Genomic DNA, 14022 nt, shown 5'->3' on the forward strand with positions numbered 1-14022 from the left:
ATTCCGGACAGAAACGCGTCTGCCCAAGCGTTTCACGGACTGTTAGCCAGCGCTGAGAAGCTCAATAAATTCTTGTCTCAAATTCCGGAGCTGTGTCCAGCTTGCTTTTTAGCCTAAAGTAAGCAATAGCAGTGGAGGTATAGTCGGTATTTGCTGTGACCGGCCCAGGACACGCCCTCTCGATCTGGTGCACCGCGTCTTTCAGCAAAACGAATGGTGCAGTACGAGGAGTACAAATGCGGAGCCCCCCCTAGCGAATACTGCCATTAGGCTGTGATCAGCGCGAGGGGAGAGAGGAGGCAGCGAGTGGCTGCCTGAAAAGGAAATTGACACAAATGTGAGCCGGATTATCATATTTCGGGAAGGCTGCGTCATTGTCAATCCAGTGCCAAACAACTTTTGGGGCATCACTTGATGTTTGGGAATCCCCATTACTACATGAGGTACCTCGTTGGACTGCAAGTACCATCATGCAACCTACCTGAACCCAGCAACACTAACGATAACCACCTGGTTAGTAGGAGGAGCCGAGAGACTGCTTTAAGGAGTGGTTCCTTTGCCAATGGTGAAATCAACAGTCGTTGAAACCGGCACTGAAGACGCCCATTCCGGCCAGAAACGCGTCTGCCCAAGAGTTTCACGGACTGTTAGCCAGCGCTGAGAAGCTCAATAAATTCTTGTCTCAAATTCCGGAGCTGTGTCCAGCTTGCTTTTTAGCCTAAAGTAAGCAATAGCAGTGGATATATATATGTATATATATATACACACACACACACACACGCACACGCACACATATATGGAGAAAGATAGCTATAGCTAAAGATATAGATGTATTTATTATCTGATAGGTTCCTCTTTTAAGTCGTTTTAGAGCACACAAATTGACAATGTGTCACCAAACATCACAATTTAGCAAAGGAGTGGTTGAAGGATTGGATTATGCATTCTATATAGCATTATAATCATCTTTTGTCAGTATTATTTGTCTCATTTTACTGCCCTTTATACCAATTCAGGTACTAATACGAAATCAGGCTGTGGTATATAAATGGCCTTTGCAGGACTATGAAGGAATAACAATTAAGTATTTTTTACTTGAATATTAAGAGGACTTCATTTGGAATTTATTCTAACGTTTGCAATGTTGCGGCTCAAGCATAACAAAACGAGAAAACCATGCAAGTTCACATACTGCCTAATCTTCAACAAACTGCTATTCCACAAGTAGGACTTTGATCAAATGTAGTGTACCCGTTTTAGAAAGTCTTCCAGTGCTTTTGCTGCTTCCAGAACTGTCCCCTCTAGTCAAAACCGAAATCCCGCTGAAGCTGCTAGCTTTGGTTACAGCCGGCTTCAGATTGCGGAGGGAGCTATCTGAGTCTGTGCTGCTCCACGGACGAGGGTCGGAGTACTTCATGTCGTTCTCTGTACTGCTATGATGACTGTTGCCTGATCTTCCTGATGTGTCTTTGTTAATCCTGTAAGTGACATTTCAAAGCTTTAGGTACATCATCAATATGATGAAGAACAAATAGCAAAATATTTATCAAAGTCATACAGAAAAAAAACATATAAAAAGGTACCTAAATATCTGCCGCCTTTGCTGTGTACTATTAGTCTCCTCATCGAGAACTCTGTTGGCAGTTTTAATGAAACATCAAATTATTAGTACGTCAAAAAAGTTAACCAAACATGTTAATTCAAGTTGAAGCTTACCTCTTTTCTATAAGGTAGGTTTCCTGAAAAGATAATGAAAAAAAGGGAATTCAAGAGATTAATTACCTTTGAAACGACTATAAAAAAAACACCAGGTAACACTGAGGCACATACACTGCACAAAAAAATGGCAACGCTTAAAAATCAGCTGAAGCTAATGATAGCAGGTAGGCAAGCAAAACAATCAAGAATACATCAATAGATTGAAACATTAAAACTATTACCTTGGAAACATAGCCCTATACATATTGAGTAAGCCTCTGTGTTAGCTCAAAGTGAAAGTGCAGGAACACCATGCACATTCTATTCAATTCACAGCACTGTTTAACTCGACAAGGGGCATAAATATACCATCCAAGACAAGGCCAAAGCCATCATTCTACATCTTTTCTATTACTGTTTCAATTGACTCCACTGGGGGACAGAAGCCATCCACAACAGAGTTTAGATCATGATAATCACAGTCTTGTGATAACCAAATCTCTTACAAAAACAATAAGTAAAGGCCAAACTAAATAGCAACTTCATTCGTTGTACCTTAGCAGGGCGTTCATGAAGAACAATCCACCTGAGAGTACAAGCCAGTATGGAGGGTGGCAGAGCAGCGGATGTGACAAAAATTGTAGAGGGAAGGGAGAAAAGAAGTGTGATTGAAAAGATGAGTTTTTAGTTTTTGATGAAAGCGGCAGCAGCTGTGCAGTCTTTGACTAGATCTGGCGCAGCACTCCAGGTCTACATACAGACAGCTTAGTTTCGTCTTCAGAAATGTTACTTTTAGTATCTATGAATGACACAACAATGGTTGATGTTGATCTTTGGATGCCAGGCTGGGACATACCTGACATCTGGTGTCTAGGGAGGTCATCCAGGGTAATGCAAATTTTGAAAGTGCAGTATAGGGTCTTGTCTTAACACAAAACTCAACAGCAGTACATTGTAGAGCTTGAAGGGTAGGTTTTTATATGATGACAATACACAGTTATAGATGAAGCAGGAGTATTAAGAGTGTGGAAAGGCTTTAAAGAAGCAGAAATGAACAAGCAAAGGCTATTGGGTCCGACTCGCATTTTGAGTGTTGACTTAACTTTCAAAAAGCCTACTGCAGTGAAGAAAAAAAAGATTACTTTCGGTCAAGAAAGCGTTTGTGAGATAAATAATTTAACATGACGATTTATTGTACCTTCTGGTGTATAATAGCAAATCATAAATTCCAATGCAAGCGCTTGATAGGAGGCTTATTGATACCCCAGACAGACAACAGCATGAGGTGATAAAATACTCCTATGGGCAGAGCCAAAACCAGCCCACTCCGAGTAGGTTTAAAAATAAATGGTAAGAACAACTATAAGGTAGCTGCACTTTCCAACCAGACCTGAGATGCTTTCTATATATCATTAGTATCTTCTAAAAGATACAGGCTATATACAATGTCTATTGAGGAATTTTGATCCATTACTTCCAAAGCTTAAGTGGGATTTTTTCTGCATGGGCCATAGTGAAGACTATACCAATATTGGAGAAATTCAATTTATAATAAACAGTTATTACATTTGGAAAATGTTAATAAAAAAAACCCTACAATTGTTTCCCCAGCATCTTCCCCCTTCTCAAGACTGTTTTAATTGAGTCTGGAGATGATGTATGTATGTATGTATGTATGTATTATGTATGTGGTATTTCTATAGTGCCAACCAAGCCAAAAGGCTGGGGAGCGCTTTACATGACAAAGACGAGCATAAAGTCAGTGAGTCAGAGGAAGGTAGTTGGTTAATACACTGTGATGAAGCCCTTTTAAGCAGTGCACCTCCAACTCTTTCCTAAATAGGAGCAGTGTTGAGGCGGTCTATATGGTTACCAGGATGTTGTTCCTTACCCTGGGTGCCTGCATGGTAAAGGCCTGCTGCATTCTTTTTTCTTTTGTTTTTTATACACTTATTTATAAAGTTTTGTATAGCGCAAACATGACCCATGAGGGTATCAGGGCGCTTTACGGGTAGGGTGCGGCGAGGAGTAAACACATCAGTAAAAGGACAGTAATAAAGTGCATTTACGATATAAATACAAACATAGAAGAATATTAAACCTGGGAGTGTGATCTCCTTAGGAGAACAGAAGGAGGTAGTTGTGACCAACAAAATAAGAGTTCAATAGGTAAGGTCGATCAATATATAGTATGATAACTACTTTTAGTCTAACCATTTCTTCATCAGGAATGATTTCACTACTAACTTGAAGGAGATGGTAGAGTGAATCAGATGGATTTCCTTCGGAAGAGAATTCCAGATTTTGGGCGCAATGCTTGAAAATGTTCTGTTGCACGTTTTCTTCTAGGGAAGATCTGTGGTTTCAGCAGAATGGAGCTGTTACTTCGCGATGATCTACATCCGCCAGATATTTCCAGCTTTTGTTCTAGGTATCTGGGGGTGTTGAAAGGTATGGCTTTATGGGTCATGCAAGCAATTTTTAGATGAATTTGTGCTTCATACGGGAGCCAGTTTAGGGATTTCAGGGGAGTTGTGATTGTTTCTTTTTGTTCCGGTAATGAGTCTGGCCGCAGGGTTAAGCGAGGCCTGTTAAGGGGCCAGTTTGTATCTGGGAAGGCACTTCCGTAATCAAGCCTGGAAGTGCCTGGGGACTGCTAGGGATGGCCAGGGCTTGGACCGACGATTTAAGATCATCCTGGGGGAGGAAGGGTTTTCATTTCCTTAGAATGGTCATCTGGTAATTTGCTCCTTTAGTGGCATTACCGATGTGGTTCTGCATGTGCAGATGTTTGTCTAGTATAATTCCCAGAGATCTCACAGAGTCTACCAATTGAGGAGTACAATTGAGAGCAGTTAGATGTTTCATTTAAAGGTCTATCTTAAGATTGTGTTTGGGTAGGGTAATGTGGAGGAATTCGGTTTTGATTGCACTAAGTTTGAGATGGTTGAGCATAAGCCAGTTCTGAGTATTCTGTACAATAAAATTGTGTGCAGTTTGAAGGTGTCCTGGCTTCAGATGTGCCAAGAACAACCAGAGATGGTCATCTTGTCTGCAATATTAGCCAGGGTGCTTGTTGGGATTGCTTTGTAAATCATGCAGCTGGTTTTGATGATGATGGAGGTCGGCAAGTGAGGCCAATGAAATTCCATCAGGAATGTGCTTATATTCCTTCAGGGTCAGCTGACATTTTTTTGAGTGAGGTCTTATTTTATTTAATCTGTGCAAGGTACACTGGGTTGTTAGGAAGAGCTATGGGAATTGAGAGTACAAGCGTATTTCTACTGGAACACAGACTGATACTTGTGGACCATACTCTAGCATATTGTCTACAGGCATCTTGACTGGTGGAAAGCCACCAATTACTTAGGTAGTGGCTGCAGCAATTTCAGAAACAAGGTTCATTAAACCCGCAAAATTAGCTATGAGCTGACCATAGGGCATCAGTGGGCGGTTTAGACAGCTCCCCAGCAATACCCATTTCTTCCCACTTACCCACTGGTTGGGAACCCCACAGCGACCAGAGAGGTTGAGGCATACTATGCGGCCTGCGCCACATGGCAAGCACCGGAGGTGACAGGCCGTCTTAGGGAAGCCTGCATCGGATGCTGTGTGTGTGGCCCAGAAAATTGCCATATCATCCTGTTGGGCTGGCGGTGATGACCTGGAGCGGTCTGCTGTGAAGTGCTCTGCCCTGCGCCGATCACATACCAAACCGGCTGTATACTGCGGCAGGCTCCACTGGTGCTGGACTGCCTGAGGACCTGGAGGACTGACCCACCTACTTGCCCCTTTGTGACTTTCACGTAGGAAGGGGTGCCGAGTCACCATGCCTTTCTGAGGGCCTACTCCAACGGTCAGGTGGGGTGGCCCTGTCCTCCATGATGTGCCGGCATTGACAGTCTTAGGAGGGCACGGTGCGCTGAGCCTCACCCTGTGGTGCTCCTGTGTGTGGAGCTTTCTGACAGCTAGCTGACTGAGCTGCGCACTATGCAAGGTTCTGCCGGCACTGACCTGTCTGGGGCCTGGAGATCCAGGCGGGAGGGATGTGGCAGGCCCCTATTACCAGCTAGGTGGCTTGGCTCCTGGGTTGAGGGAATCCACCTGCGATGAGCTGAGAAGCAACATCAAAACTACCCTTCACTCCCTATTTCAACTTAGTGATGCGCTGGTGCTGTGACTGCACCATGCCTTAGACTCAGTACCACTGACCCATTTGGGTGGGCCTAAAAATCTCTGCTCAAGGTTACTACTGCTGCGGTCGACACTGAACTAAAGGGGAACCAGCATGCCTTGTGGAACTGTGCACTATCACAGTAGATTTCCCTGCTCTACCAGCACTGACTATTGCTTACTCAGCTCCTAACAGAAAGTAGCCTGTGGACTCACATATTTACCACTGAGAGTGCCCTGGAATAAACACAGGCCCCTTCTCCCTGCCTTCTGATTCTGTCAGTGCCTTGACATACACTAAGTTCTATAGGCTTGGACCCTGCTCCTCGCTTTGATTACACCCTACGTTAAGCATCTGAGTCACTAGTCTGTGGAGTTGGATCACCTCATATCTAACTCTCAACACACTGTGTAGCTAAATAATTGTGCCTCTTCCAACACCTTGCTTAGGCTGCAGCGCAACTTCATTTGACGCCGAGCGCACCCCCAGACCGTCATCTCATGCAGAGTGTAAGGCAACTCAAATGAAGGCGGACCACGAGGAATATGGATATTAAGGCACTGCTCATCACTGTGCAAAAGAGCCTGCTCACTATTAATACCAAACTGGACTCATTGACAGACAGGGTAAACCTGATAAAGCAAGTCCTAGAGAAGCAACAAGGCTGCCTGACAACAGCACAACAGTGGATTTCATCCATTGAGAACGACTCCCATACGACAGAGAAACTACTTAACATGGAAGAATTCAAGGTTAAGAACGAGGACCTGGAGACACGCTTTCGCCGCAATCTATATTTAATTGACATCCCGGAATCAGCCAGTACTGTGGGACTCATGGAATATGTTGGAAAACTTCTCACTGCAGCATTCGCATATGTTCGCGGCCAAGTCGAGCACCCTATCTTTGGGGCCTCAGCCACCTCCTGGTGCAGCTCGGCGCCCCATTATAGCTTGACTACTTTAGAGATCGAGTCGTAGCGCTGCACTTGGCACAAGAATCCCTTCCCCAACAATCAATTTTCAGTGCCAATCTATCAGGACTTCACAGTAGCAGTGTAAGAGGCCTGACAAATACCTATTGAAAAAGAAACTGCTGCAAGCAAACATCAAATACACTATGCTCAACCCGACTCATCTAAAAATAATGAGAGAGAGAGAGAGAGAGAGAGAGAGAGAGAGAGAGAGAGAGAGAGAGAGAGAGAGAGAGAGAGAGAGAGAGAGACACACATAGAGAGAGAGACACACATAGAGAGAGAGACACACATAGAGAGAGAGACACAGAGAGAGAGAGACACACATAGAGAGAGAGACACAGAGAGAGAGAGACAGAGAGAGACGGAGAGAGACGCACACACACACAAAGGATTAGGCAAGGTTGTGTCCTCGCTCCACTTTTATTCTCGCTGTACATTATGGTGTTGGCAAATGTATGCAAAAGCTGAATGACGACGCTCCCAGGGTTGGCAACCGCGTCACCCTGTCTTTCGTGTATGCGGATAATGCGGTTTTGCTGTCTAGAACTGCCAATGGGTTTCAGTGTCTAATCGAAAGATTTGCAGAATATATGCAAGAAAAGGATTTAAAACAATTTAAAGAAAACATTTACAATGATTTGTGGGAAAGGGAAACCTAAGACCCGGACACACAATGTATATAGGGTGCTCATAGCAGAAACGCACTCATTCTCGTACCTGGGCCTGTTATTTACATCTAAGGGCCACTGGGGAGCACACATTGATTCCTGTAAATGAAATAATTTATGGTCAACAGAAGCCAACTTTAGATTCTCAAAAGAAAATGTGGAACAAGCCAATTAGGAAAATTTTGATTATTTATAGGAGCGAGTGCCTTACAGGAACCCGTTATGGGGAACAGCTAATCACGCTATGCTCAAGACCCAAGAAAACACCTTTCTAAGAAGCCTATTAGCAATCCTTAATTCAATTCCCTCATACATAGTACACAAAGAGCTAGCAGTTCCTTATATTGGCGATTATATTGGTGTAGCAGCTCTAACTGTATAATATGGGATTTGGAGTAAAGATGGAACGAAATTTACTCAGGAAATCAAAGGATTCTCTTGCCCATGCGTATAGTAGAAAACATCCCTTGGCGGACATATTAATAACCTTCTAAACGAGTGCACTGAGAATATTAGTTTTAATGACCCAAACCAAATCCTTGGTTATAGTAAAAAAAAAAAAATTTTTTAAATTTAACAAAATTACAACTTGTCTTATAGAATAAAGAGAACTGTTAAAAAAAAAACTGATGCAAATTCAAAACAGATGATCAGGGCCTACTGAGAAGGGCCAATTGCCTCGGGCAAACTCCAGGTAAATAACTTAAAACATAGGTTTTACCTCACAAGGTTAAGAATGGGTACTCTTCACTATTTAATAGCCTTTCCAACTATGAGTAAATAAAATCGAAACTTACCAAGGTGCCCCGTCAAGGGAAATCACATCAGACCACTATATATTTTATTCTTTATTATAATTTTTACAGAGATAATAGAAAGTGTTTTACGACCTTTATCTTTTAATGAAAAACTGTATATTTATAAATCTGCTTTCGATTTAATACTCCTGTTTTACACCGTAGTTACCCCTGAGGAAGGGCTTATGTGCCTGAAATGCATTGGGAATACCATCTTCAGGCTGAATTACAAGGATTGTCATCATTGTTGAATTATATGGATTGTAAACCTTTTGTGTCTATGAGCAAAGCTGGCGTTGGCACTCGTGAAACTTTTAAAAGACTGAATATATGAAAGTTTGCAAAAGTTTGGATTACTGTTGGAACACACACAAAATAAAAATTGGACAAAGCCAGAGAATATAATTTGATCTAAATAGATGATTATTGTGATGTGCACCATTAGGTATGGAACTTGATGAGGCCCCATTTGTTTTCATGCCTTAGACCCCTGCTTACGAAATTGACTCTACTCCTTCATATTGCTTGAATCCCTGTACATAGGACTGCAATATAACATGTCTGAAAATCATTCAGTTTGTGGTGTTACCCTCATCTAGAAAGCTCGGTAGGTGTTCCGTAACTGCCAACAGGGCCGATTCAGTGCTGTGATGTGATCTAAAACCATTCTGTGAAGAGTCCAGTATCTCATTGGACTCTACGTATTTTGTTAGGATGAAATTAACATAGGATTCGGTGTACTTAGCCAGGAAAGGGAGCAAAGAAATGAGGTGATAATTTTCGGGTTTAGATGCATCTAAAGAAGGTTTCCTCAGTAGTACGACAACTTTGACATTCTTCCATGGGCAGATACTGTGGCCATAGCCAAAGATATATTAATCAGCTCACAACACACCGGCAAAAGGTGTTCTTGGAAAATTCGGAACTGGTCAGGTTTCATAGGGTCGGCAAATTTAATTTTATTGCAGAGGATACCTACCTCTGCCAGAGATAGTAGAGGGAAGGAGAGTAATGAGTGGCCCTTGGGGCTCGTCTCTACCTTAAAACTCATACTGCCACTTGTGTTTGAAAGGTTTTCATAGATGTTCTCTGCCTTGTTAATGAAGTAGATAGCCAACTCATCGTACTGAGTATTTGAGATGATAGAAGGTTCGGCTCCCGAGATGTGATTCTTCCGGTCATTAAGAAGGAAGAAAATGGTCTTCGTGGGGTTACTGCTAGTATTTGATTTTGGCTGCAAAATAATTGCGCCGGACTTCCATATTAGCTTGTGATAAGCTTTAATGGAAGGGCAAAACTTTCTTTTTAAGTCTGGATCTTAGGAACGTCTCCAGGCACGTTCCAACACCTTGCAGTTTTTTTCGTAAGGTTCAGGGACTCATTGAACCAAGGATTGGTCTGAGGTCTTTTCCTATGGTTAAGTTTGACGAGGATACAGCTATCAAGGGCATGCGTAAGCCAAGCCTGAAAAAGATAATTTGCTGCCTCTAAGTTAGGGGGTAGTTGGGACTATTTTGCTAGCAGTAAGTTGCTGAAATGGTCAGCGATCAGTTTATGCCACAGGTGTTTCACAGTAGGACGAGGGCGAATCCGCTGTGGTTGGCCTTGATCGCGTGGAGATGTAGCAAATAGGAAATGGTCCGACCAGGCAATGGGGGGTGGGTGGGTTACCCTTCATTGAGGGTAGGTTAGAGAATACAGGGTCTAACAGGTGCCCTGCTAAATGCGTAGAGCTAGGAACGCATTGCAACATCTGGCAGGTTGCTAGATCAGCCAGGAAATTGACGATCTCCTTGTTGTGGCAATCTTCTAAATGGAGGTTAAGTTCCCCCAAAATGTTAAAATTGGCAGATTTACCAGCAAATATGGCGACCAGGTTAACCAAAGCTACCCCAAATGCTTTAGATGGGTCCGGGGGGGATAGATTAGCAGGCCGTAAACTCTGAAAATGCAGTTGAGGGAAACTTTTAAAAATGGCGTTTTCACAGTCTGGAATTTTCTCCCTGATGAAAATGCAGGAGCAGTGCTCCTTAAAGATTACAGCAATGCCCCATTTATTATTAACTCTGTTAACTTACTTCATAGTGTAGCCTTGAGATAGAGCCAGCCGTGACGCAGCTACAGAGTCCGCATCAGCCAGGTCTCTGTTAGAAACAAAACATCCGGGGACTCCTCTTACAACAGGTCAAACAGTTCTGCATGGTGCTGGACCAGGGACCGACAGTGTAGACTGAGGAATTTGAACTTAGAAATGTGATGGGGGAAGTGCCGAGGTCCGACTGCCCACCCGCAACTTGAGCTTACATGGTTTGCAGTAGAAAAAGCCAGCCGCTGGAACCCAGGCATGTTTGGTACATGGGTTGGACTGAGCCTTAACTGATAGGAGCTCCTCACGGGGATAGGCTATCCTGTGGCTATTAGAAGGGGCAGAGTGCCTAGCAACGTCCAGGCACGGATGGGCGCAGACGGGCTTGCCTTTAGCGGGTTTGCGCTACAGCATACATAAAGTAGCACAACTGGCTCCCCCCAGGCTACCCTCCGATTGGTCAAAGACCAACCAATCAGCGCTTGAGCACATTGGTAGCCAGAATGTGGGGAAAACTACGAGTGACAGTTAAAAGAGTAAAAAAATGTTGTGGCTATTAGCACACACATCTCAACAGCTCATGAGTTCTGGACCAGACTAGACTATTGGATTGGTTCCTGCGATGTTTGTGTCTGGATCAAATACAATGCACACCTCACACGCACACTTTCAAAACACTCATCTGTTATACAATCAATAGAAATTCCTGCACCCAAACATTGTGCATCAAACTGGCACCACTCACCGCGATCACTAATAGATAACAGCTTTAAGGGAAAAGTGCAAGCAGAAATCCAGACTGTTTCAACTCAATGAATAGTCTGTCCAATCTCTGGAACTCCAATGGGATGCACTTAAAGCATACATATGGAGTATCTGCATTTCAACACATGGCATAAGAAAAATCCTCCGAAATAGAGTGGACAGACTGGAGCACAATCTCCATACACTGCAACAGCGTTACATGTCTACTAATGTCTGAGCAGAAGGGTACACTGAACAGGAAGTCAAACGCGCTGTTGCTAGATCATACGAAGTGGACAGGCCAAGCAGGTCTCTTGCACTCCTGCTGAGCCAAGTATATCCACATCGGACGGTAACACAACTGACCGGAAATTCAGGTGACTTACTATATGATTCGGATGAAATACAATCAGGGTTTGTTAATCACTGCACACATTTGTATTCGAGTCACACAACTAGTACACAGGCTGAATGTGCGGCATATTTGGATAGCGTGGCCCTGTCATGGATTGAGTTCCCCATAGGCAGTTCTTTGAGGAACCCATTATGATAGATGAAATGACTATAGCGATCTCTGGCCTCCCAACCTGCAAAACCTTAGGTAGCGATGGGTTACACTCAGAGTTCTATAAAGCATTTGCCCCCTTATAAGCACCAAGACTACAGTTAATATTTTTAAGGAGGCTCTGCCATAATAGTCATGCTCCTAAAGCCTGGTAAATCACACATGCAAAGTGACTCCTAAAGACCACTCTTTAATAAATACTGATGCCAAAATATTCGCTAAATTACTAGCAAACAGATTACTACTCCTAATTCCCAACCAGGTCCTTCCAGATCAATCTGGATTTCTACCAGGCAGATCAACATCACAATCTAAGGACATTAATTGCGCTCCTCCATCAACTGAAGCCATATCACGAGGCAGTGGTTGTCTTTCTGGACACCTCCAAGGCGTACGGCTCTTTGGAACAGCACCTCCTATTCGCGGCAATTACCCACCTATTCGCAGCAATTACCCATAGTTCCCCAAAATGCTGCTGAGCTTATAAAGATATTATACTCCACCCCTACCAGCAGAGCGCACCTCAATGTGCTACTATCTGAACCATTTATCATCCAACAGGATACCCACCAGGGCTGTCCACTAACCCTCATAATGTATGCTTTGGTTTCTGAGCCTCTGGCCTTTGCGATACACTGGCTTCATGGACAACGAGAACTCTCTTTCTCCCTTACAACATAATTTTACCATAAGAAGATGATATCACTCGAGACCTAACCCAAAACCTCACCCCTGTGATTAGGAAATGTATTCTATTCAAGCTGCTCTCGGGTATACCGATCAACTGGAATAAATTGCACATATTCCAGCTAATGACTGCCACTTAACCCTGACCACTCAAGTTCCCTCTTCCCTGGGGCCATGCATCTGTTAAATACCTGGGTATGCAAGTGAAATCAAGACAGGGCCGCCGCGAGTACAGAGAAATATGGAATAGTCACATCGAAGCTGTATGATCAAGTTTACAAATAGATCCGACTTTCTCAGTCTTTATATGACAGGATAGCCCTTATGAAAATGAGCCAGTGCTAAATTTGTTAAATTGAATAAAATCAATACAAAAAAGTCAGTCTCACAGTTTAAAACACAATTTTAAAAGCAGAACTGCGCAAAATCAATATTTTTCTATAAATAAATGCTTTCTTGGCAGGTTGTGTTTGATAGCAGGACAGCAGTGTTCAATTGAAGCTATCGTAGTTACAGTCGATTTATATACTCAATGTTTAGATTCTAATGCTTGCATGAGTTTCCTAGTATGAACAGGCCAGACTGCTTCTAAGAATTTGGTTATTGAAAAAACCACAAAAGACTCAGTTTCTGACGGGCAAATACTCAAAGCTTGCTTGTGAAGCCATATTCCAAGGTGTCTGCACAAGGGGACAAACCAGCATCTTCGTTGTCTGGTGTATGCTTGTCAAAAAAGAGCAAGGGGCCCCATCTTACTTGGGCATAATTTCCAGTGTGTAATCTCACAGTAATTTCCAGTAGCGCGGGGGGGTATTCATATCCTTCAAGTCGGCCCAACGTTTGTCTCTAGGTACCATATTGAAGGCAGCCTTGAGGTCTAGAAATGCTACATAAAGGCTCCCTCCACTGAGATCTACGGTTTTCCACCTCTGCTTCAAGAACCTAAAAACCTGATCTACGGTGCTTATATTTGGGCAGAAACCTGTCTATCAAGGGATAAAAAATTATTGTTCTCCAACCATGTGTTTAGGGGTCTCAGAATTTGGTTGCAAAAGATCTTCTGGGCTATATCCATCAGGCTTATTGGCCAGTAGTTTCCCGGGGCCAATCTCACGCCAATCTTGTATATGAGGACTATTACCGATCCCTTCCAGGAATCTGGGATAGGTGCACCTGCTGCAATAAAGTTGCAGATGTGGTTTATGTATGGTGCCCAGATTTCAGGTACAGATTTAAACAGATCCCTGGGAATTTTGTCTGCCCCAAGAGCCTTTTCAGCTTTCAGTTCGAGGATAGCCTGTTGTGTTTTTCCCAGGGTAAAAATCTAAATGTCATTTGCGGGCTCTTGCCATGGCCAAGATAAAACTCGCCTGTGATGGGTTGGTCTTAGGACAGCGGCTCCAGGGCAGACAAGTCCTGCTCTGTATAAATTAATTTACTCTTACTATAGAGGGATTGGAAGTGAGCCGCCCAGTCCGTGGGTAGGATATTAATTTCCGGTCTAATAATACTCAATTTACTTCCATGGCAAAATATATGCCAGAAGATTACTTGATTTTTAGTTCGAATGGCTTCGAGGGCATACTGTATATATACTAGGAGGGTATGCTCCCAAAATAGGGAATCC

General features: G+C 43.2%; 1 protein-coding gene across 12 annotated transcripts in view; it reads right to left on the reverse strand.

The window, feature by feature from the left end:
• The window catches only part of R3HDM1 (R3H domain containing 1), a 532254-nt gene that overhangs the window by 316214 nt on the left and 202018 nt on the right, over positions 1 to 14022 (reverse strand). For 10 of the 12 annotated variants that reach the window (XM_085645759.1, XM_085645754.1, XM_085645758.1 and 7 more), the window contains 3 exons: positions 1717 to 1739; positions 1584 to 1634; positions 1252 to 1478 (listed from right to left, as the gene is read on the reverse strand). In XM_085645759.1, the coding sequence (XP_085501885.1) occupies positions 1252 to 1478; positions 1584 to 1634; positions 1717 to 1739 (301 nt within the window). The remainder of the gene's footprint in view (positions 1 to 1251; positions 1479 to 1583; positions 1635 to 1716; positions 1740 to 14022) is intronic. The other 2 variants (XM_085645751.1, XM_085645760.1) reach the window with 1 other exon arrangement.

Source organism: Triturus cristatus, chromosome 3_1 (assembly GCF_964204655.1).
Source record: "Triturus cristatus chromosome 3_1, aTriCri1.1, whole genome shotgun sequence".
Classification (NCBI taxonomy): domain Eukaryota; kingdom Metazoa; phylum Chordata; class Amphibia; order Caudata; family Salamandridae; genus Triturus; species Triturus cristatus.